This window comes from Carassius carassius, chromosome 43 (assembly GCF_963082965.1).
Source record: "Carassius carassius chromosome 43, fCarCar2.1, whole genome shotgun sequence".
Lineage (NCBI taxonomy): Eukaryota > Metazoa > Chordata > Actinopteri > Cypriniformes > Cyprinidae > Carassius > Carassius carassius.
In genome coordinates, this window is record NC_081797.1 from 10,923,835 (window position 1) to 10,946,353 (window position 22,519).

Consider the following 22,519-nt stretch of genomic DNA (forward strand, 5'->3'; position numbering starts at 1 on the left):
CATATTAAGTATACCATTTAAAACGACAGATATTATGGCACTCAGGGACGGCTGTGATATACCAGACCTATAGGGTGAGATGATAGATTCCAATAGAATTATTTCATATACAAAAAGGTCTTAGAGACAAATTTGAGGATTACTTATAGTTTTTTTATATTATTAATTTACCTGTCTGCCAATTCCCGCTGGAAACAGCCGGTTGCCAAGAACCCCAGAGTGGTGAGGACTTGTATTTGGACTGGGATGGCATGGTTCCGGCGTGTTGCCCTCTCTAATACTGGACCCAATTCAGCACATAGATCCAAGAGCACAGCTCTAGGGAATCTAAATCGGCTTATTAGCCAGTCATCATCATGGGCCAGGAAATCATCATGGTCCCTGAAAACTCGTTCTCTCCTTATTCTGCCATTAGCGTAATCCTCCAACAGTGCCAGGAGTGCCATCATGAAGCATTACATACCCGGGTCACCGGAGAATTTATATGTTTCTAGCAAATAGACTGATCGTTAACACCTTGACAAAATCACTTAATTAATTTGTGGGCGAAAATTTAAGACGAAAATGTTATAGTGAACACATGCTTCTTGACGGTTTTGTAATGAACACCGTAATAGTTAGGACCGATGATGAGTAGCGATTGTGCTTCATGACTGTATTTGCAGACTTTGACATTTTATGATATAGGCTATGTACATTAAGGAAAATATTTCCTTTTTACACTGTGTTCTGCAGTTCTCTAATAAAAGGGTATTTCATGCTATTCTGTAGGCTATCACATGTATCGCGCCATGTCCTCCTGTGCTCCCGTTGTGGACAATGTGACTGTAAGGCAGCGCTGATTATTATTTTATTTTACTTTTAATACATTTTGAATTACGTTTGGATTTTACTAGATGTATATAGCCTAAAACAATCGGCACAAATAACACTGTTGGATTTAATCTTCATGATAATGTGGATATAACGTATGAAATGGAGTGAAAATTAAATGTCATTCATTCTTATAATCGTTCTTCTCACATTTATTTTCTACAATCTAACTTCAGTTCACGACCTCACCATCGGTGTCGCCAATTCCCTTTGTCTCCAGAATGTGCGTACGCACGGCTCAAAGTTTGCTTAAAGGTGCGCACATTCTCCCGTCATGTTTGTTTTTTATAGATCACAACCTTTGCGTGGGAACTGGCGTACGTACGTTTCCAGCCCCGTTTTGTGCGTACGCACGCTTTATAAATGAGGCCCCAGGTCTACACAAAATCTATGCTTGCAGAAAGCTAATGGGAACTCTGCAAATTTCCACAGAATTTGATTAGCTGTCGCTACTTGCATGGGCATCAATTTCCCCCACTACAACTGCATTTTGTAAAGGTTTTTATTATTATAATTTTTTTGTGTGTCAAATTTAAGCTAAAATGAGCATCTTTACAGCTAATGAGAGTGTTGCACTCTCAGCTCAGTTAAACACATTTTACCACAATAAGGCCATTAAATTTATAATTTTACATTTAAATGTACATTTTAAATGCATAATTATGACATTTAATATTAATTTACAATTATTTAAAAATACATTATTTTATTGTCATATAAATATTTTTATGAAATACTGTATTATTTATTTTATATGTAAATGTATTAAATTGCATAATTACATTTATTAAATTTATAATTAACATTTATTATTCATTTATAAATGATAAACGATAAATTTTTTTCACACCTATAATTTTATTCCATTAAATACTGTATTAAATTAAGTACAATTTTACATTTACATTTGTTATTTTAAAATGCATAATTATTACATTTATTATTTATTTTAAAGTAGTTTTATTTATAATATTTTAACTAGCATTTATAACTTTAAATGCATATAGATTTAATTTGTTTGATTATTATTAATATAAAAATTTAAAATAAAAATATTTATAATAATTGTATTATTAATATTACTTTTTTATTTATTATATATTTAACTAGCATTTATAACTTTACATTAATAATTATAGATTTTATTATTAATTTCTACATTATAAAAATATAATTTAGTATTATTTTCACACAGTTATATTTTCCCTTTATATATTATATTACTCATTAAATGTATAATTTTATATTCAAAATTCATATTCAAAATTATTGTAGGCAATTACTGCATAATTGTAAATCGTATCCTTAATTGCATATTGTGACGGGTGGGGCGGGGCCGAGGGACACCGGTCTCGAGGCCCATGGAGGAGATGGAAGGATATAAAACTGGAGCGACGACAGTGAAGGACGAGAGAGGACCAGGCCTGGGCTTTTAGTTGTGTTTTGGGTTTTATTTGCGCGCACCAGTCGTCCGTGAGGGGCTGGTGCGCTGTTTTTGTGTTTATTTTGTTATTAAAATGTTTTTGATTGTCCGCCGGTTCCCGCCTTCTTCTTCCGGATGAATACAAAGGTTTTATTCATTACACATATGTTCTTATTGCATATGTTTATTGCCTATACATGTGCTTTTATTATTCTTACATATGCAAATTATTATTTTTAATAGTAATAAATTATTATTATTATTTCTCACACATATATTTCACACAAATGTAATGAAATACTACAAAAATAATTGTTGCAATAATGCAATACTACACAGATTTAGTGTGGGCCACAGACTGTGGGTGAACGGCTGGGAATGCTGACGCCAGTGGATGTGGGTGTTTTCTTCTAAATGTGTCCTGGATGGCCTGCAAAATCTCTTTCATGCTCTGCTCCAGCTGTTTATTCTCATTTAGCATTTCATTCACTGCAGGAGAAAGAGAAACATTATAGTCACAGAAACCACCTGACACTGCAAGTATGCAAAGGTCACACGGTGATGCTGCTCACATCTGCCTTTGAACTGGGTGGATTCTGTTCTCTTGAGCTTAAGTTCTTTCTCTTTGTTGCTCAACTCTTTCTGCAGATGCTCGTTCTGAAAATCAAACAGGTTGTTAGCTTAGTTTTAATGATTATGATGTTCAAAACTCATTCCTTTCTTACTTTGCGTTTCATCTCTTCATCGGTGGATCGAGAAACAGGCCTCTCGCTAAAAGATCTGCTGGGCTTTTCTTCAACACTGTCATCAAGCAGTGAACTACTAACTATTGATGTGCCTTAAAAAGGAAATGTGCTGTCAGGTTCATGTGAATAGGACATGTGTATGTAACTGATATGCACCATCATGGAGATCATTTCTCACCTTTGTCCTTCACCACTGCACGAATGTTTTGTTTCAGCTCAAGCCTTTCCTTCTCCAGACACTCAATCTAAGGAGAGTCCCATTAGGGGTCACGGACAAAAATCAGACCATAAAGATAACGTTAATCGGTTTTACTTCGTTCAGCAGGATCTGGTTCTCTGCTTTGTATGGTCTCTGCTTCAAAACCTTTGATCTCCGGAATTCATTCAAATCCAATTCTTCCTTCGGGATTTAATCCTGGTGTCAATGAGAGTCAAAGCAGATTTTTATCTTAGCGAATTCAACAAGGGACATGAAAACAATCTAATATGTCTGGGTGTAGAGATCATTTATAAGGGATTCCTGAAAGAATAAAAGCAGGCTGAGAAAACTTGCCAAGACGTTCTCATAGGTCCTCATTCTCATCAAGCACATTGTTGATTTTGATCTCCAGTTGGTTTATCTCTTTTATCATGGATTCTATTTTCCGATCTCTCACTCGGATTTGATTTTTACATTCTTTTATTTCAGTGATGGCAGCTTCTAAACCATCCGTCCCCTGAAAGACAGTGGAGTGTTTCAAGCCAAACTTCTTTATAAGTATACTGTAAAATTCTATAGAACAAACTGACTCCTTTGTTTTTTGAATGTTTACCATTTGAATTATTTGTGATCAAGAGTTGCTACCTTCCAACAAAAACTTTAGAAGTTGCCCAAAGTTGCCTATTGCTAGAATCTAGTAAGGATGAGAATTTTAAAATTACATTAATAAATCAAGTATAACCTGATATTATTTATTTTATACGAAAAGATGGATTATTTGAACATAAATGTGAATCTCTTTAACAAGTGGTCACAATGATATACACAATAAAACGACAAAAATTAATGAAAATGTTGATTTTATTTCATTACTCCTTTTATATATATATATATATATTTATTTAAACATTAAATGCATAAATTATAAATCATTTTATTCATATCATTATTAATAAATTATTGAAAATATTCAAATTTTCATTAAATATGTAAAAATTTGCCAATAATTGAATAGTAGAATAACAAAGATAGATGTAATAGATTAAAAATTAATAAAAATGATGATAAACATGTCAAATAAAATCTTTATGTTTATGTTCATTATAAGAAAAGCTTATAATGTGCAACTTCTGCTTTTAGATTCAAGAAAAAGACCTTTTAAAGTTGCTTTGTCACTTCACCAAGTTTAAGACGCCATTGGAAAATCAGGTAATTAAGAATATTTATATAGCAACCCAAAAAATTATTTCAACTTGTAATAGGAGTGAATTTTCCACCACATAGAGACAGGTTTGACTGAGGGTGTCTTTGAGCTCTTTGTCTCTAGCATCACGATCAGCCTCCAGAGCTCTCCTCTCAGCCGCCTGCAGTTTAGAGCTCAAGTCTTAATCTTTCTTTACCCATTTCTTCAGCTCCTCGATGAGCACAGCATTCTTTTCCATTTCTGTTGTGTACTGCTCGACTGGCTCAGACAGCATCTTGATCTGGTTGTCCCTCTCTTGCAAAGCCTTTTGAAGTCAAACACAAAGTCAATGACTTCCTTAACCCCCGTTGGGATAAAATAAGATGAAGCAATATGATGGAAACAGATGAGTGATGACAGATGACAGATGTAAAGAATGACACATAAAGCAAAGGAAATGAAAAACAGAGAGACTCACGCCACACAGTTCATATATGACCTGACTTGGCCGAGTGGTAAACAAAAGAGAATGGAAAAAGGGAACATTTGGAAGCCAATGAAGCAGTAATGAATAAAAGGAGAGTGCATCAAAAAGAACACACAAATAGACAGAGACATGATACCGCACACAAACTAAGTCAGACGGAGACCTGTTCCACACATCCTGTGTCTGTGGCCAGTTTCAGCGGCCATATTAATAGGATCCAGCCTTCACGCTGTGTTCAGAAGCATCACAGTGGCCATGAGGAGTTCTGCCCCTGAAATATTTTTTGTCATTTGTCGTATATATAACTTAAGATAAAACACACTAAAAATGCACTATAAACCCTACTGATCAACACCATCTTTTGCAATGCAGGCTTTTATGAAGCAACACAAAATAAAAGAGGGACACATTGTTTAAAACAATGCATCCGACAGGCTTCGTTCCACACGCATTGACAAAAAAAATCTCGCTGGATTTTTGTCATTTTAGCGGTTTATAGCTACACTATGTTCTATTTCTTATAAATTCATTCAAATATGGCCACTTCCTCATGTAAATAACATTTTTACAATAATCAAGTTTGTTAAAATTATCAGTGGACAACTTCTAATACGTATATGATAAATATTATTAAAGGAGTGATATTCATAGTCCAGAAATGACTTATTTCCAGTATTTAGTATATATATTGTCATGATTCCGCAAACGCAGGATTTGTGAAACAGGCCTGAGACAACAGGCATGTTTCCATTACCTTTCAAATAGTGCAAATTTAAATTGCGGATTGAAAATATGCCTAATGGAAACATGTAAATTTCGGGAAACCTCCTAAAAATCGCAAAAAGTTTTTCCGCTTGCATGAGGTGGTTTTTCAGGTAATGCGAAAAACGAATTAATCGCAAAACTGCAATGGAAGCGTTTTTTTTTTTTGCATTTACAGGTCACATGGCCTATGTAAAAAGTCATATGATCATTCTTCAGCTGTACTTTAACCTCCAAAATCCATTGCCATGATTTATCGCAAGAAGCAAAAGAGAACATTTTAGTCGTATAACATTGGTTAATAGAAACGCCATCATTTTGTTTTTATCTACATTTATAAAACATTGCCTAAGTTTGACACAAATCTGTAATGGAAACGTGGCTATTGAGACACACCTTTTATCTTAATTAATAGGCTAAAAAATTAAACCAAGTGGAATAATATGTTAGGTTGATATATCAAATATACTGTATATCAGAGAAAGAAATACAAATAATGACTGAGTATTAAAATACCATCACCTCTACCTACATGATTAATGAACTCAGCTTAAATTCAGAAATGGTAATTACCCAGTGTGTAATTTATATTTTGTTAGCTTGTTTTCTATTTTAATATATTTTAAAATGACATTTATTCCTGTGATTGCAAAGCTGAATTTACAGCATCACTACTCCAGTCTTCAGTGTTACATGATCAGTGTTGGGGGTAATGCATTACAAGTAACGCGAGTTACGTAATCAGATTACTTTTTTCAAGTAACTAGTAAAGTAACGCATTACTTTTTAATTTACAAGAAAATATCTGAGTTACTTTTTCAAAAAAGTAACGCCAGTTACTTCGTATTCCCATTTTTTGACTGACAAGCCTCCTGTTCCCATATTGGGAGAGATCGAAAGTATGGAGGCGTTGTGTGCGCTGTGTGAACATGTTACTGTAGTTCTAGACTAAATGTGAATGTGCATTAATTCATCCCACTCACAAAAAAACAAAAAACAAAACAGATTTAGTATTCATCAAAATTAATCAAAACAGTGAAATGCAAACTCAGAATATGAGAACTAAATATATTAAATAACACAAATGTATCTATTCCCATTTTATTAACAGTGTCTTTGCTGCTGACCTTTAATGATCCAGTTCAACCATACTAATAATTAAAAAATGACTTTAGATAAACTAACAATTGTGCTTCATTGTTTTTTTTTATTGCTGAAGAGTGTTGAACCTTCCTCTCCTGTGTTCTACTGTGCAGACGTGAATTTACTTTTCCTTCAGCCTGAGGTTTATTCATTACACTTTTTGGTGTGAAAGGGCTTTTACATTTGCTATAAATAGAACTTCTTATATTAAAAACAATCAAGCCCTGCTCATATTTAAAAAGTAACATGAAAGAAACACAAAAGTAATGTAACACATTACTTTCCATAAAAAGTAACTTAGTAACGTATTTAGTTACTTTTTTAGGGAGTAACGCAATATTGTAAGGCATTACTTTTAAAAGTAACTTTCCCCAACACTGTACATGATCCTTCAGAAATCATCCTAATATGCTGATTTGCTGCTCAAGAAACATTTCACCTGCTGCAGTGTGATGTTGTTTGGTCAGAGTCCATCTGAGCAGCTCGAAGTCTCTCCTCCAAGTCTCTGATCATCTGCAAATACTCCAAAATTTCCAACTCTTTCCCTGATAAAATACTCTGAAACACAAACAAATACATGAAAGTTTACAGCATCTAGAACTTTCTCAACTATCAAAGGAATAAAACTGGCATTTCCCTCATTTCACATTGTTCACACTGTGACAGTGTTGGTCTACGGTTTGCCAGGATGTGTGATACTATTCTGCAGGTTAGACTTTTGGCGCTGATTTTTTTTACTGCTTAGAGGCTTGGCATGGTGTTGACAAACCAGGCAGTAATTGAGCAACTCTAATCACTAGTTGTTCAGGTTTTTGGGCCTTTTCCATCAGATAACATGTCTATTAAGTTACTATGGAAATAGGTACAGTGCTTGGAGTCGTAGTAGTTTCAGTATGTTAAATATGGCACTTGTTAGTTAATCTGATATTCCTCTACAGCAGCAATTTGTATTCCATTTGTTATGTGTCATAAATGTTAAAAACAGTAGAACTTTAGAGTGTTTTAACTCTCTCAATCAGGATACGTGAACTTTATATGTTTATTCTTTGTTTACTTTGAACTAGCCTGTAAAATTATCCTCCATTCCACATTTTTATAAGCTGAATTGCACTGAGGATGCATGCTAGCACACTGTAAAAAAACCCCAAAACAAATATTTTTTTTGGATTGTTTGCTCAGATGACAAAATTGTTGGACGAGTCTGGCACAAAAGCAAATATTTAACCTTTTGTTCAGAACTTTAGAAAAATGACTCCTCAAAGATGTGAGCAATTTCAGACAGGTAAACGCTCAGTCAACCAAAAAAAACCAACAACAGCCACTTCTGCAGTGGTGAGACAAGAGGAAAGTTCGTGAACTTGACCTCATTTGAATATAAACTGGTTTTAGTTGTCAAAGCTGACAGTTACGAGTTTCGGCTCACCTTCCACTCTTCAACTTTGGCATTAACGGCAGCCATAACTGGGTCATCCTCTTCAACTCAAGCCTGGATTCGTCCATTTAGCTCTCTGACCTTTAAAAAGACATCTGTCTGCTGGACTGCGATCTTCATCTTGTTGTATTCATCCGTCATCTTCTCCATCTCCTTCATAGACTCCTCCAGATTCTTCTGTGGGTTGGCAGTCATGTCCTTGGCGTCCTGGGAATAAGGAGAATTTATGGATCACAACGTGATGATGACACATAACAGGGTACTGCGTTTAAAACATGCTGTAAAAGGATACATGTACAGGACTCTCCTTGCTACTTTTGAAATGGAAGACACCATCAAGAATGAAAACCCACCACAAGAAAAATAACCTGAACACATTTGGGTGTCACATTTACATATTAATACATTTACATATTAATACTGCAATATTATCTATATTCCATGAGCGTGCGATTCAAAGGTTGCACAATCAAACTAACCAAAGGAATAACAAAGTGCAGAAAACAATATATAAATAAAAATAAAAACAATTAAAATTAAAAAGAGAAGGGGGGACTTTCTTGCCTATTCCCCTATCTTGCATTTTTATTTTTTATTTTATTTTTTCAAAGCAGTAAAATGCAGATGAAGAATATTGCACTATAATTGTATGCTATGGGAATATCTAACTGAAAAAATGTAACTGTTATTTTGGATACGAATTGATATTTTACTATGACCTTAATTTGTATTTTTGTGTGTGTGTGTGTGTGTGTGTGTGTGTGTGTGTGTGTAGTACACTGCCGAGTTTGCCGTTGTTCTTTTGTGTTTGTAAAAAAAGAAAGAAAAGTCAATAAAGATGTGCATTTACTTAAATAAAAATGTAAAAAAAAAAAAATTAAAAAGAAATCTTGAATACTGATACAATGGACTTGAAGTGTATGTGTGTATAAATTAAGAGTGAAAATAAAAATAAATTATATATATTTATATATTATGTCAAATGATTAATCACGATTAATTATGTACAATATAAAAGTTTTTGTTTACATTATGTGTGTGTACTGTGTATATTTATTATGCATATATAAATATACAAACGTATATATGCATGTATATATTTAGAAAGTATTTAAATGTATTTACAATTTATAATTTATACGTAATTATATTTAATATAGAAACAACATTTTTAATTTTTCTTAATGCTTTTAAACATTTTTCTTAAATATATACATGCATGTGTGTGTATTTATATATACTTTATAAATATACACAGCATACAAACATATAATATTTAAAGAAAAACGTTTATTTTGCGAATAATCATTTGACAGCACTAATATACTTTGTATAAATATAAACTTTTTCACTGTGTACATTTATTTTCATCTTTTCAGTTTATGTTTATGCAAAAATTATAAATGTGTAACATAAGTGTCAAATATGTCTCATTTAAAGAAGTCCTGCAGCATTAAGGCCCTTTAGCACCAAGAACGATAACTATAAAGATAACGATAAAGATATACAACCCGAATTCCGGAAAAGTTGGGACGTTTTTTAAATTTTAATAAAATGAAAACTAAAAGACTTTCAAATCACATGAGCCAATATTTTATTCACAATAGAACATAGATAACATAGCAAATGTTTAAACTGAGAAAGTTTACAATTTTATGCACAAAATGAGCTCATTTCAATTTTGATTTCTGCTACAGGTCTCAAAATAGTTGGGACGGGGCATGTTTACCATGGTGTAGCATCTCCTTTTCTTTTCAAAACAGTTTGAAGACGTCTGGGCATTGAGGCTATGAGTTGCTGGAGTTTTGCTGTTGGAATTTGGTTCCATTCTTGCCTTATATAGATTTCCAGCTGCTGAAGAGTTTGTGGTCGTCTTTGACGTATTTTTCGTTTAATGATGCGCCAAATGTTCTCTATAGGTGAAAGATCTGGATTGCAGGCAGGCCAGGTTAGCACCCGGACTCTTCTACGTCGAAGCCATGCTTTTGTTATAGCTGCAGTATGTGGTTTTGCATTGTCCTGCTGAAATAAACAAGGCCTTCCCTGAAATAGACGTTGTTTGGAGGGAAGCATATGTTGCTCTAAAACCTTTATATACCTTTCAGCATTCACAGAGCCTTCCAAAACATGCAAGCTGCCCATACCGTATGCACTTATGCACCCCCATACCATCAGAGATGCTGGCTTTTGAACTGAATGCTGATAACATGCTGGAAGGTCTCCCTCCTCTTTAGCCCGGAGGACACGGCGTCCGTGATTTCCAACAAGAATGTCAAATTTGGACTCGTCTGACCATAAAACACTATTCCACTTTTTAATAGTCCATTTTAAATGAGCCTTGGCCCACAGGACACGACGGCGCTTCTGGACCATGTTCACATATGGCTTCCTTTTTGCCTGATAGAGCTTTAGTTGGCATCTGCTGATGGCACGGCGGATTGTGTTTACCGACAGTGGTTTCTGAAAGTATTCCTGGGCCCATTTAGTAATGTCATTGACACAATCATGCCGATGAGTGATGCAGTGTCGTCTGAGAGCCCGAAGACCACTGGCATCCAATAAAGGTCTCCGGCCTTGTCCCTTACGCACAGAGATTTCTCCAGTTTCTCTGAATCTTTTGATGATGTTATGCACTGTAGATGATGAGATTTGCAAAGCCTTTGCAATTTGACGTTGAGGAACATTGTTTTTAAAGTTTTCCACAATTTTTTTACGCAGTCTTTCACAGATTGGAGAGCCTCTGCCCATCTTTACTTCTGAGAGACTCTGCTTCTCTAAGACAAAGCTTTTATAGCTAATCATGTTACAGACCTGATATCAATTAACTTAATTAATCACTAGATGTTCTCCCAGCTGAATCTTTTCAAAACTGCTTGCTTTTTTAGCCATTTGTTGCCCCCGTGCCAACTTTTTTGAGACCTGTAGCAGGCATTAAATTTTAAATGATCTAATTAAGTGGATAAAAGTGTAAAATTTCTCAGTTTAAACATTTGCTACGTTATCTATGTTCTATTGTGAATAAAATATTGGCTCATGTGATTTGAAATTCCTTTAGTTTTCATTTTATTAAAATTTAAAAAACGTCCCAACTTTTCCGGAATTCGGGTTGTAGTTCTAAAAATCATTCTCAATATTAAAGAATAGCAGAATTCACACCACAACTATAACGACAAAGAGAAACAATATCATTGGAATCATTTTCAAAATGATTTTTTTTCCAGCTGATGAACAGCCAATCAGAATCCATCCTGCTGTAACGAGCTTGAGAATTTAAAGCGGCAGACGAGCGTGTGCTTAGATTAAACAGACGATATCGATATCGTTCACTGGTGTAGATGCTAATATCCTTATCTTTATAGTTATCGTTCTTGGTGTGAAGAGGCCTTTGGAGGTGTATTTATATAGACATGTTATGATGGCATTATATGGCAGGCTGAAGGTGATTTGGGGTTCACCTGCAGGTCCCCCATGCACTGGTAGAGATGTTGGTTGGCTTTGGTAAATCTCCTCTGAGTCTCATCGCTCTCCTCTTTGGTCTGAAGAGGCTCTCTCTACTCTACTTCCTTTTTGTAGGACTCCACATCCTGTTGCAATTGCTCGTTCTGCAGTACGAACAAAACTATTATTCAACCTGCTGTCAAGCATGATTTATTACTAAATGAGTTAAGGACATAAATCATTACAGGGTGTCATATTACTTAATTCACAGCACTTTTGAATTCTCCATTCCAGACGTTTGACTCACATTCAGAGGTGGGTAGAGTACCCAAAAACTGTACTCAAGTAAAAGTAAAAGTACTTCTAGAAATATTTACTCAAGTAAAAGTACTAGTCTTGAATAGTTACTTGAGTAAGAGTAAAAGAGTATCGGATAAAAAATCTACTCAAGTAGTTAGTTACTAGTTACTTTGGGTCATATATACTGTACTGAGCCTATTTTTATTTAGATATATAGATAAAATGTATGTAATGTATGTGTGCGTGTATAAATGTATATATTTCATCAGCCTTTACTCCAATTTATGTAATTTATTATAAAACCCTGTCTGTTTACTTAAGTAACAGATATAGGTGTCATGCCATAACATATTTTTAATACGACTGACTTTATATTAAATGTGAATTTAACATTGAAAGTTAATGTGATATAAATATTGCTACTAATCTTTCATTGTTCAGAAAGAGAGCAAATAACATTTACATTATTAAAGATAATTTTCACTGACAGTCTAGATTTCAATCACTCTCAGAAACTCCCATTAAAATCACTGAAACTGTTAACACTGTGAAATCAATATCTTAATTAAAGATTCGTACACACATCTGCACTTTGTTGTTCCTGCGAGAGAATTCGCCAGAAAGGTCTCCAGTCAGTGAGCGAGTGAAGGAAGCACCGGCATTTTAGCGATGACTCATCGGAACACCTCTGATTGGCCAATGCTTTAATAAGCTCAAAAGAATCATGTGTGATTGGTTATAATGCGCAGCGCTGTATAAACGCATCTATCTCTGGCTAAGCGCCAGCAAGCAATCACAGATCTGAATTTAGCAGCTGATAATATGACTCGCTGAACATACTTGCACAGGTGTGATTGTATTAAAATTAATAAAATCTTAATCGGCTATTTTTTGTCTTTTGGAAGCTGCATTCAACTTGACTCCCCTCTGTTATAAGCCACACACGTACAACAAACTAATGTCACAGTGGTATCGTGTACTGTAATCGATTCAAGTTATTACCTGTTAAACAGTAGACAGCACACGCGGTGTTCATCTAATAAGGATCTCCATCGCAAGCAAATAAAAGCCTTTGCAGATTTCAATTCAGTGCAGTTCCAGCCACGTTTTCAACGCTCTTTCTGTTCTTAAACGTTACAACCACTTCAGATGCTCAGCGCGTGCGGCAGGGAACTGAACGACTCATTCAAACTGATTCATGAACCAATTCACTCGTTTGCCAATTGGTTTGATCAAGCCTTTGAACAGAATTGACTCAAAAGAATGAATCATTCGCGAATGGGCATCGCTCATTGCCCAAAAAAAAGTAGACGGCGCGTTTGGAATAAACTGAAGCATTATAACATTTATTGCATTCAGATAAAGTAACGAGAGGAGCGTAACACACAGTACGAAGTAAAAGTACAGATTTTTCCCCAAAAATTTACTCAAGTAAGAGTATAAAGTACCCATCTTTAAATATACTCCGAAAAGTATTCGTTACCCCCAAAAATTACTCAAGTAAATGTAACGAAGTAAATGTAACTCGTTACTACCCACCTCTGCTCACATTGCAGTAGTGTGGATTCAGTTTCTATAATTGCACAGTGGTAAAGCCATCACTCAGGGCTTAGTAATAAAGTTGGCCAGTTCCAGAGAGTTTCGGGCCAGCTCTACAACAGAAACTTGCTCAAAGGAAATGTGATGTGCAGAACAACTAGTTTTAACAGACAGCAACACACAAGGATAGTTGTTAGCAGGCGCGTCGTTAGATATGGGCATCCGGGGCTGATAGCCCCGGATCTCAAAAAATTTTAATTTATTGATAATTATTATTTTTTTAATAATTTGTATTTATTTAAAAAAATGACCGGGTCTTTTAATCTATCCTTCGGAATCAATCATGTATTAAAGACAATTAAAATGTGTTCAAGCAGATCAAAGTTACTATGGTTACAGCTTAGGGTGCGCGCCTGAGGAGAAAGAGCTTTGGGCTTTACTGTCATTGTTGTTTGTGGCTTCTGGTGGTAGCTATGGACATTAGACACTTTTTAAAAAGTAAAATAAGGAGGCAAGAAGAGTTATCTACTGGCGCCGTTCCCTCATCATTAAGCTCAGGCCGGTGAAGGCTCTTTAGCAAACCCTGGTCTAACGTACCTAGCCCTGTACTTACTGTGGTATTAATGCAGAATAACATGTACTGTATATATAAAGTACGTGGGACCTTACTATTTCGCCTATAACTAATCCATTTTGTGAGCCATAATCCGTTTCTCGTGAAGAATGTAGATAGCCTATACATCTGATTTGGCGATTGAAACACGATGTGTAAATTAACGTTATTCCCCTCAGGTGGATAGCTAGCTAGAATACCAGGGGCCGTATTACAGAAAGAGTCTAAGATAGGATTTTCCCCAATTGGTATTACCGAAGCAGATACTAAATAACTTTAGGAATCATATCTTGCTTCATTCTTTTTATTTCAGGTTAGGAAATCCTAACATCGCTAGCATCAACTTTTCTGTCTGATAGGCTACCTATAGCAACCGATGTCACTTTTCTCATCTCGCGAGACGCGAGCTAAACGGCTTTGAATCGCTGTTTTGCTGCCGTTTTTTTTTAATGAAACATACAGTGAAAATGGAGAATTAACAACAGCTCATTCATTGTTTCATTCATATCATTGAACTTTAAGTCAGGTGACTATGGTGCGTTCACACCGGACGCGAATAGCGCGTCAGGCGCGAGTGATTTTTATGTTTATGACACCTATACAGAGTGCCTGTGTTTACTGTCTGTTGAATGGCCTCTTTACTGGACCTGCACTGTCTATAGTTCCTTTTCCAGACTTATACAAGCAGACTGTTGGAGTGATTTATGTGTGTGTGTGTGTAGATAGATAAATAGATATAGATAAATATAGAAAGATAAATATCTATATACACAGTATATATATAGTTTTATATTCATTTTTTTAATATTCATGTATTATTTATTTGTGTTTCAGTGAATAGCTGTTACAGTTCTACTGGGCTACTGGGGGGGTCTGGGCTAAGCCCCCAATGTATCAAGACCCTAGCAACGCCCCAGATAATTCAACACACATTTTACATCCCAAATCCTAGACAATACCTAAACTTAACTAACATAAATTACCTTACTAACTATTAATAAGCAGCAAATTAGGAGTTTATTAAGGCAAAAATCATAGTTAATGGTTTGTTAACAGCGAAAAATTGGACCTTAAAATAAAGTGTGATTGATAATTTCAGCCTTGCTATGTATACTGGATTTTTAAATATAATACTTTAAGTCTAAAACTATTTACTGAAGGATTTTAAGATTGAGATTTGAAATCTCTCACGGACATGTTATGCATTCAAAAACGAATTGCTGTTGATGTCATATACAGAATTCATGATGAATTACGATTTTATAAATGTTTTATAAATGAAAATAATGTTTTTTTTGTAAGTGACCCTGAGTCAGAAAAACAAACAAACACTCACTTAATCCATTTTTTTTTTTTATATTATTATTATTATTTTGAAGACTACTTTTTTGCTACCTTGCAAGCACTGTCATTTCCTGTGGGAAATGCAAATCGAATAATGACTGTATATAGCAAAACTTACTTGCTCTGCACCAGCACTGTCTACAACCTCATAGGCACATGAAATTTCATCCAGTTTCATTGGAGGGGCAATAAGACTTCTAGTGTAACATCTAGACTGGCCCACACAGTACTATTAGAATGACTAACATCAAGTACAGATGGACTTCAGTAACCAGAAAATAATTAGTAAAAGAAATGCAAAGCTTTCCAACTGAAAGAAGTAGATGTGTGGTGACGGTGAGTCTTACCCTCAGGAGTGTTTGTGAGCTTCCAAAGAGCTGAATATTTCTCTGAATCATCTGCTTTCAGGTCCCGTGGTTTGACCTACGTGGGAAAGAAAGCAAGATTCTCAGATGAATTTGCAGGGATTAGAATGTTTTTGTCCCTCACACATTACAATAAGCAGATGTCAGTCTGGAAGCAAAGCAAAGATACAGATCTTCAGCATTTTTTCCAGCTCTAGATTTTTAAAAAATATCTGAGTATATAACCTAAAATGTATATTAATATATTTTGGCTACTGTGTTTATTTATTACATATATATATATATATATATATATATATATATATATATATATATATATATATATATATATATATATATATATATATATATATATATATATATATATATATATATGTGTGTGTGTGTGTGTGTAAAGAGAGAGAGAGAGAGAGAGAGAGAGAAATACACACACATTCAGTATATATTTTGAAAATATGTATACATTTATATTATTACAAATTTAACAAAAACTTATATATATATATATATATATATATATATATATATATATATATATATATATATATATATATATATATATATATATATATATATATATATAGAAAACTATTATTAAAAGATAATATCTGAAATCTAACAGGTTAAATGTTGTTCAGTTCAGCGCTGTAGGACATTTATACAAAAGCTGAAAGATGCCTGCAGCCGCAGACTGGAAGCTGCTCATGAGAGTAGAAGATGATGAGACAATCTGTGATTTTATTTTGATGGTAAGTGTATCGTTTTAAGGCATAAAAGCAGCTTGGGCTCTTGTTTTAACGCCGTACGATTTCTGACACTCATTAAATTATTCCCCATTATGCGGTACGTCCATTACACCAGATTACACACACACACACACACATTAAAAATATATCTGCATGCATATATATATATATGCATGCAGATATATTTTTAATGGAATGACATTGTCTAGACATAAAGTTTAAACCAATACTTTGTAACTCATTACTTTTATTCTACCAAGCATTTTGACCCGGAAGCAGTTTTTGTTCCTTGCTAATTCAATGCTTGAGCTCGAACTTGATGCTGCAGCCAAAATAAACACACCACTTCTTTTTTGATTTAGTTTTAATCAGAAATGTCAAGGTGAGTTGTCCATGTGATGATATTACCGATCACTGACTGCGGATTGAGAGTGTTGTTTAAATGACTGATGTCAGTGCATGCTATTGGGACAACTGAAGTTAAACTTGAGGTTTAATCAGATCAGTGTCCTGTTAATTTAACCCAGTTTCTTCTAAATATCACTACATTCCTTATTTATTAGAGATGGATGTTGCATTGATGTTTTTATAACTGCAATGTCGGATTTATTCGATTAATAATGAAAAGCAAATGCTAGCTGATAGCTGGCTGGGCTGGTCCTGATTTATTGTATTTTTCTGATCATACGACTGATTTATTCGTGTTTTTAGCTTTGCAATTTAGCGGCAGAAGGTCGGAGTGTCGTGGGCCGATTTAAACAGGCTTATAAAGGTCAGATCATTTCAGGGGATGTTAAAATTATGTTTTACAGACAAGAAAATTTCATCGAAATGAATCAAGTATTTAAAGGGCATGTTTTTGTGTTTACAGTGATTATATATTTGTCCAACTCTGATCTGTTCTAAAATATTAATAAAATATGCCAGATGTATGTTGCACGTGTAGAGTGGAGTGGAGTATTGTTTAAATACTCTTTTATAAAATGAATAATATTTTGAATTAGCTTTCATTTTTAAATGTTCAGTATTAGTTTTAATTTTACTTTAAGTAACTTTTTTATTTTTTATTTTTGTCATTGTATTAGATTAAAAAAATATTTCTTATTCGTATTATTAGTCATTGTAATATTTAGTTGTAGACATTGTAATACTTCAACGATTTTGGACAACGGTTCTTGTCATTAATATATAATAAATAACAGTAACACATTTTCTGCCTTAAAATAGAAGATAAAGCTAAAACTGTAAATGGTAAAAAAAAAAGGAAACGTTGACTACTACTAAGCGATGAAAAATGAATCCTAGATCATAGATAGCACTATAGAGCATAGAAACATGGACTTTTTTTTTAATGATCCATGGAAACCTTTCCACAATATTGGATTTTTGCCTAGTTTATAGCAAATAGCATGTAGACTGGAATGCCATTGTCAACAATCATCAAAACATTTTAAAGTTAATCAGGCCATCTGAGGTCACTGTTAATGTAGGTAATGTAGGACGTGGCCTAGTTTATTAAAACCGCTATAATTTAAGCAAATAAGTAATTGCGATGAAACTTGGTGAATTTATGTAGTAAGTCAACAGGAAGTTACTCGACTCATAAAAATTCATAAACCTTAAAATATCTAATTATTTTGTATGCAGTGTCTTAAGTGAATAAATGAGTTCTTTGCAATGAGTCAAAGCAGTTCACAGAAGGTCTGAATGGTTCATTATGAAACTGTTCTGAATCAGAATGATTTTGTGATCGTATCAGGATTGGCTCTTGCAGTGTTCAATGAGGTCTCACGTCAGCGATGGCTGTAGTGTCGTGGAAGGAGATCTGTCTTCTGATTGGACTGGTGGTGGGCTGCTATTGGAACAGCCTGCTCTGTGGTTTCGTGTTCGATGATGTCTCTGCCATCCTGGATAACAAAGACCTTCGCCCCACCACCCCACTGAAGAACCTCTTCCTCAATGACTTCTGGGGCACACCCATGTCAGAGGTAACCTTGAAGAAATCCAATCTCGGTTTCTCGAGACGTGATGTTATTGGAGCCTTGTATCCAACCTTGTTTTTTGTTTTGTTTTGTATCCAGGAGAGGAGCCATAAGTCCTACCGGCCGCTCACTGTTCTCACCTTCCGCCTCAATTACCTGTTCAGCGAGTTAAGCTCCTCTTCATACCACCTCCTCAATGTGGTTCTCCACGCCGTGGTGTGTGTCCTCTTCCTCCACTTCTGCCGTCTGCTCTTGGACCGAAGCACCAGTCTCGTAGCGGCTCTGCTGTTTGCTGTTCATCCCATCCACACAGAGGCTGTAAGTAACTGCTATTATGTCACAGATTCATCAACATGGTTTATGTAACAAAATCATGAAGATAAGCTTCATTTGTGGAATTTGCTTCTGCTATTTTAATGTAAAGGGACTCTATTGGTCAATATGTTACAATAGTGTTGAAGTTTCCTTTATCATCTACTCTTCACTTTGTTGCTGGAGGAAACTATCATTGGCTCAAAGTTGAGGAACAAACACTTGAATTTAGTGTCTTTGCAGATGCCACCTCATGGTGGCAGTAATAGGCTGAGCTTGCTGTCCCAGTGTGCACATAAATAGTTGTGCAAGATCATGGAAAAACTGTTTGAAATTGACTTTGCTGTAGGACTGGTGTTTGTTTATCAGGTAGTCAGTCCTGCTGGTGAAATGGTTGGCGGATCAGTCCCTGTGCAGGTGACCGAAGAACTGCATTTTTAATCTTATCTTAGTCTTTCTCTAAAACTATTATACCCTCTACCACTGTGCTTATCTTTAGATTGACTATTGATATGATGTATAGTACGTATCTTTGCATAAAAAGTTCGTGCCTACTAAAAAAAAAACAAGTAACATTAACAAATAACAAACAAATAACAATAATGAATAGTATTAAACTCAGTTGTTTACTCTGAAATAGTCTAAAAGGGTTATTTAATATATATAATATTTGTTGATTATAATGTCATTCTAAATATTAAATTGTTTTTGATCCATTATATTTTTGTAATAATAAGTTTGCATTTATGCATTTAGCAGATATTTTATCCAAAGCAACTTACATTGCATTCAATGGGATAAGAATTATAAATTTCTATAATTATAAGCAGCATACACTATATATAATATGCATTTTAGATTTATACCAAGATGTGTGACTGGCATAGTTTTGAATGAGGAACAATGCAACGCTCAATATGGCCACTCTATCAATTGAAGCCCCACCTTCTAAGTAGCTAAAATACAGACATGTCTTTTTTGTCATTAAATTAACGAAATTAACAAAATATATGAGGAATGATGATATATTTCAGATATGATGCAAACAAATAATTTAAGGTTGATTCCTTTTGCTTAGGGATTCACAGAAATGAAATCAAACTCTGAAGCTCCAACTTTTGCCACTGAGGTATAAATCAGACACATTATAAAATTGCTTAATCGAATTTAAATCTGGAAATAAACAGAGTTTAGGAGGAAAATTGGATAACATTATGACGTTCAGTGAATGAGAAATATTTTAAGGTCACGAATTAAATAAACAAATTTGTGACACCGAGTATGTGAACTCCTCAAAGGTCAGATTCTTTGCTTCCATTGAGGCACAAGATGCTGTTTGGATCATTCTCAAGTCGTGGTCATTGGGGTTTTCACAAACTTTTGGAGGTCATGTAGTTTGAGTGCTGCTGTCCATGAAGCACAACTGAATACTAAAACATTCTGAAATGTAACTTTTCAATCAAATTTATATTCTTATGCTGTAATTTGTAATGAAAAATGCATTAAAGTTAAGTACTTTTGCACTGATTGTCTCAGTCTTTTGGAACTCACTGCACTGTATATAACATTTTGTAACAATCAATTATACCATATGATGATCTCATATAATTGCTTCCATTATTTTCAGCAAAAGTTTTCATAGGTTGTATGAAAAGGAAAAGTAATTCTGTTTTACAGTTATGATTGATAGTTTAAAACTGGTTCCTCTTGCACCAGTCACATGACTTTTAATGGCTTAGACTTCCCATCCAATCTCTAAACGTGGTGTAAGAAGAAATCTTACTGTAAAAACATGCTTCATAAGACATTTCTTTTTACATGCATCAGATTGGTATGTATTGGTGAATTGAAATTCCACCTGTTATGAGTGTTGAAATCTTTGGCTATTTGCAGGTGACAGGTGTTGTTGGCAGGGCTGAGTTGCTGTCCTCCATTTTCCTGCTGGCTGCTTTCCTGGAATACACCAAATCAAAAGGGACCGATAACTCCATAGGTAAGCGTTGCCATCGCATAACCACATAATCCCTTCATGCATGCTGCAACAAGTTCATTCCTAGGACACGATGCGCAAGTTGCGACTCGCCTGCCATTCAAAAGCTCACCAAGCTCCCCACCCAGAAGTCTTGAGTACACAGCTCCAGTTTCACAGATCGATCAAATTGGCATGTTGTTTCTGACTTGATGCATTTCAACACAATTATTATATTATATTATCAACCTCCCACCATGATTCTTGCCATTTTTTTTTTTACATAATGTTAATCCCATCATAATATTTTTGTTGTTGCCTTGTCTATGGTGGGATTATTTTCTTATTTTTTTCGATTTGCCTTTTTTTTTCATCGTAAATTAGCCGTCACCTCAGTTTTAAGGTGTGAAAGAAACTGCGTGATTGAATAGTGTTGTATTGATTGCTCTTTATATATTATGGGTCACAATTTGACCTATAATAAACTTCATTAATATCTCAGGTGGCATAGAGCCAGGCCGCCTCTGCATTTGTGTTGGTGTGTGACTCACAATCAATAATAATCTTCAAATTAATTATAGGATATGCCAGTCATCTAAATGAATGAACTACAATTAAATGCGATATTTGTGACAGACAAAAGTATTTCGTTTAAAATTCAGTATAGCTTTATATTTCGGATCGCATGTCTATGGCCATTGCATCATATCTTCAAATGTGTGCGATTTCATATGAATTGAAAAATCATCTCAAGATCCTTGCGTTTGGTTTCATTTGTTGCACGCTGTCCAGCTGTTTTTGAACACAAGACACAGTCGTGTGAACGGCTCCTAGTTCATTCTGTGCTGCCTGCGTTGGGTGTGTGGTTTGGCAAGTCATATTGCGATAAATAATCATGCTAAATTAACAAGTTAAATTGACAGCCCTGTTTATATTAAGTGTTTTTCTTCAATTCCCTTTTAAAGATTTGTGGGATGGGATTCCCCAGCCACCCAGTGAAGAACAACACCGGGCTGCTTTCCTTCTTCCACTTTCTTAAATCTGAATGGTGTTTGAAATATGCATAAAGTTACTCAAAAGCACTTCCGACATATTAAAAACGAGATTTCCCTCTTTCAGTGTGGACTCCCATCATTTCTACCGTGTTCCTGGTTGCCGTTGCCACGCTATGCAAGGAGCAGGGAATAACGGTCATTGGGATATGCTGTATTTACGAGGTGTTTGTTGCCCAAGGGGTGAGTGTGACATTTATTTATCGGCTCGTAAATAAAGGACGTGTTGACGTGCGTGGTTAAATTCAATAGGATCTGTCACAGGTTCTTGGGATCAAAAGCTTATTTGTTAATAAGTTCAAAAAAGACAACTGTTTTGCTTTTAATGGAAGTCATAAAACATCCTTTTCTTTTTGATATTAAAAGCCCTATTTTGTTGGCAGAAAGACAGAGGGAAATCGAAACCGCTACCCAGATGGAAAGACTTAATGCAACCTCATGGGGCGCAGCCTTGCATGATGGCTGCAGACATTTTTTGTCAACTTTAGTCTGTTAGTGTCACCATCTTGACAGTTGTATACCAAAAAAAAAAAAAAAAACCTCATAAACAAATTAATCAAATAGCTAAATGCAAATGGTTGCGGTGGAAAAAAAATAGAAAATTTATTGCA

General features: G+C 34.8%; 1 protein-coding gene and 1 pseudogene across 1 annotated transcript in view; one reads left to right on the forward strand and one right to left on the reverse strand.

The window, feature by feature from the left end:
- LOC132124804 (centrosomal protein of 290 kDa-like) overlaps positions 1 to 11,975 on the reverse strand; it is a 26,208-nt pseudogene extending 14,233 nt beyond the window's left edge.
- A 4,863-nt stretch (positions 11,976 to 16,838) lies between these two features.
- LOC132125430 (protein O-mannosyl-transferase TMTC3-like) overlaps positions 16,839 to 22,519 on the forward strand; it is a 33,998-nt gene continuing 28,317 nt past the window's right edge. Inside the window, exons 1-5 of the mRNA XM_059536839.1 lie at positions 16,839 to 16,975; positions 18,353 to 18,581; positions 18,675 to 18,893; positions 20,781 to 20,880; positions 21,976 to 22,091. Of these exons, the coding sequence (XP_059392822.1) occupies positions 18,393 to 18,581; positions 18,675 to 18,893; positions 20,781 to 20,880; positions 21,976 to 22,091 (624 nt within the window). The 5' untranslated portion in view covers positions 16,839 to 16,975; positions 18,353 to 18,392. The remainder of the gene's footprint in view (positions 16,976 to 18,352; positions 18,582 to 18,674; positions 18,894 to 20,780; positions 20,881 to 21,975; positions 22,092 to 22,519) is intronic.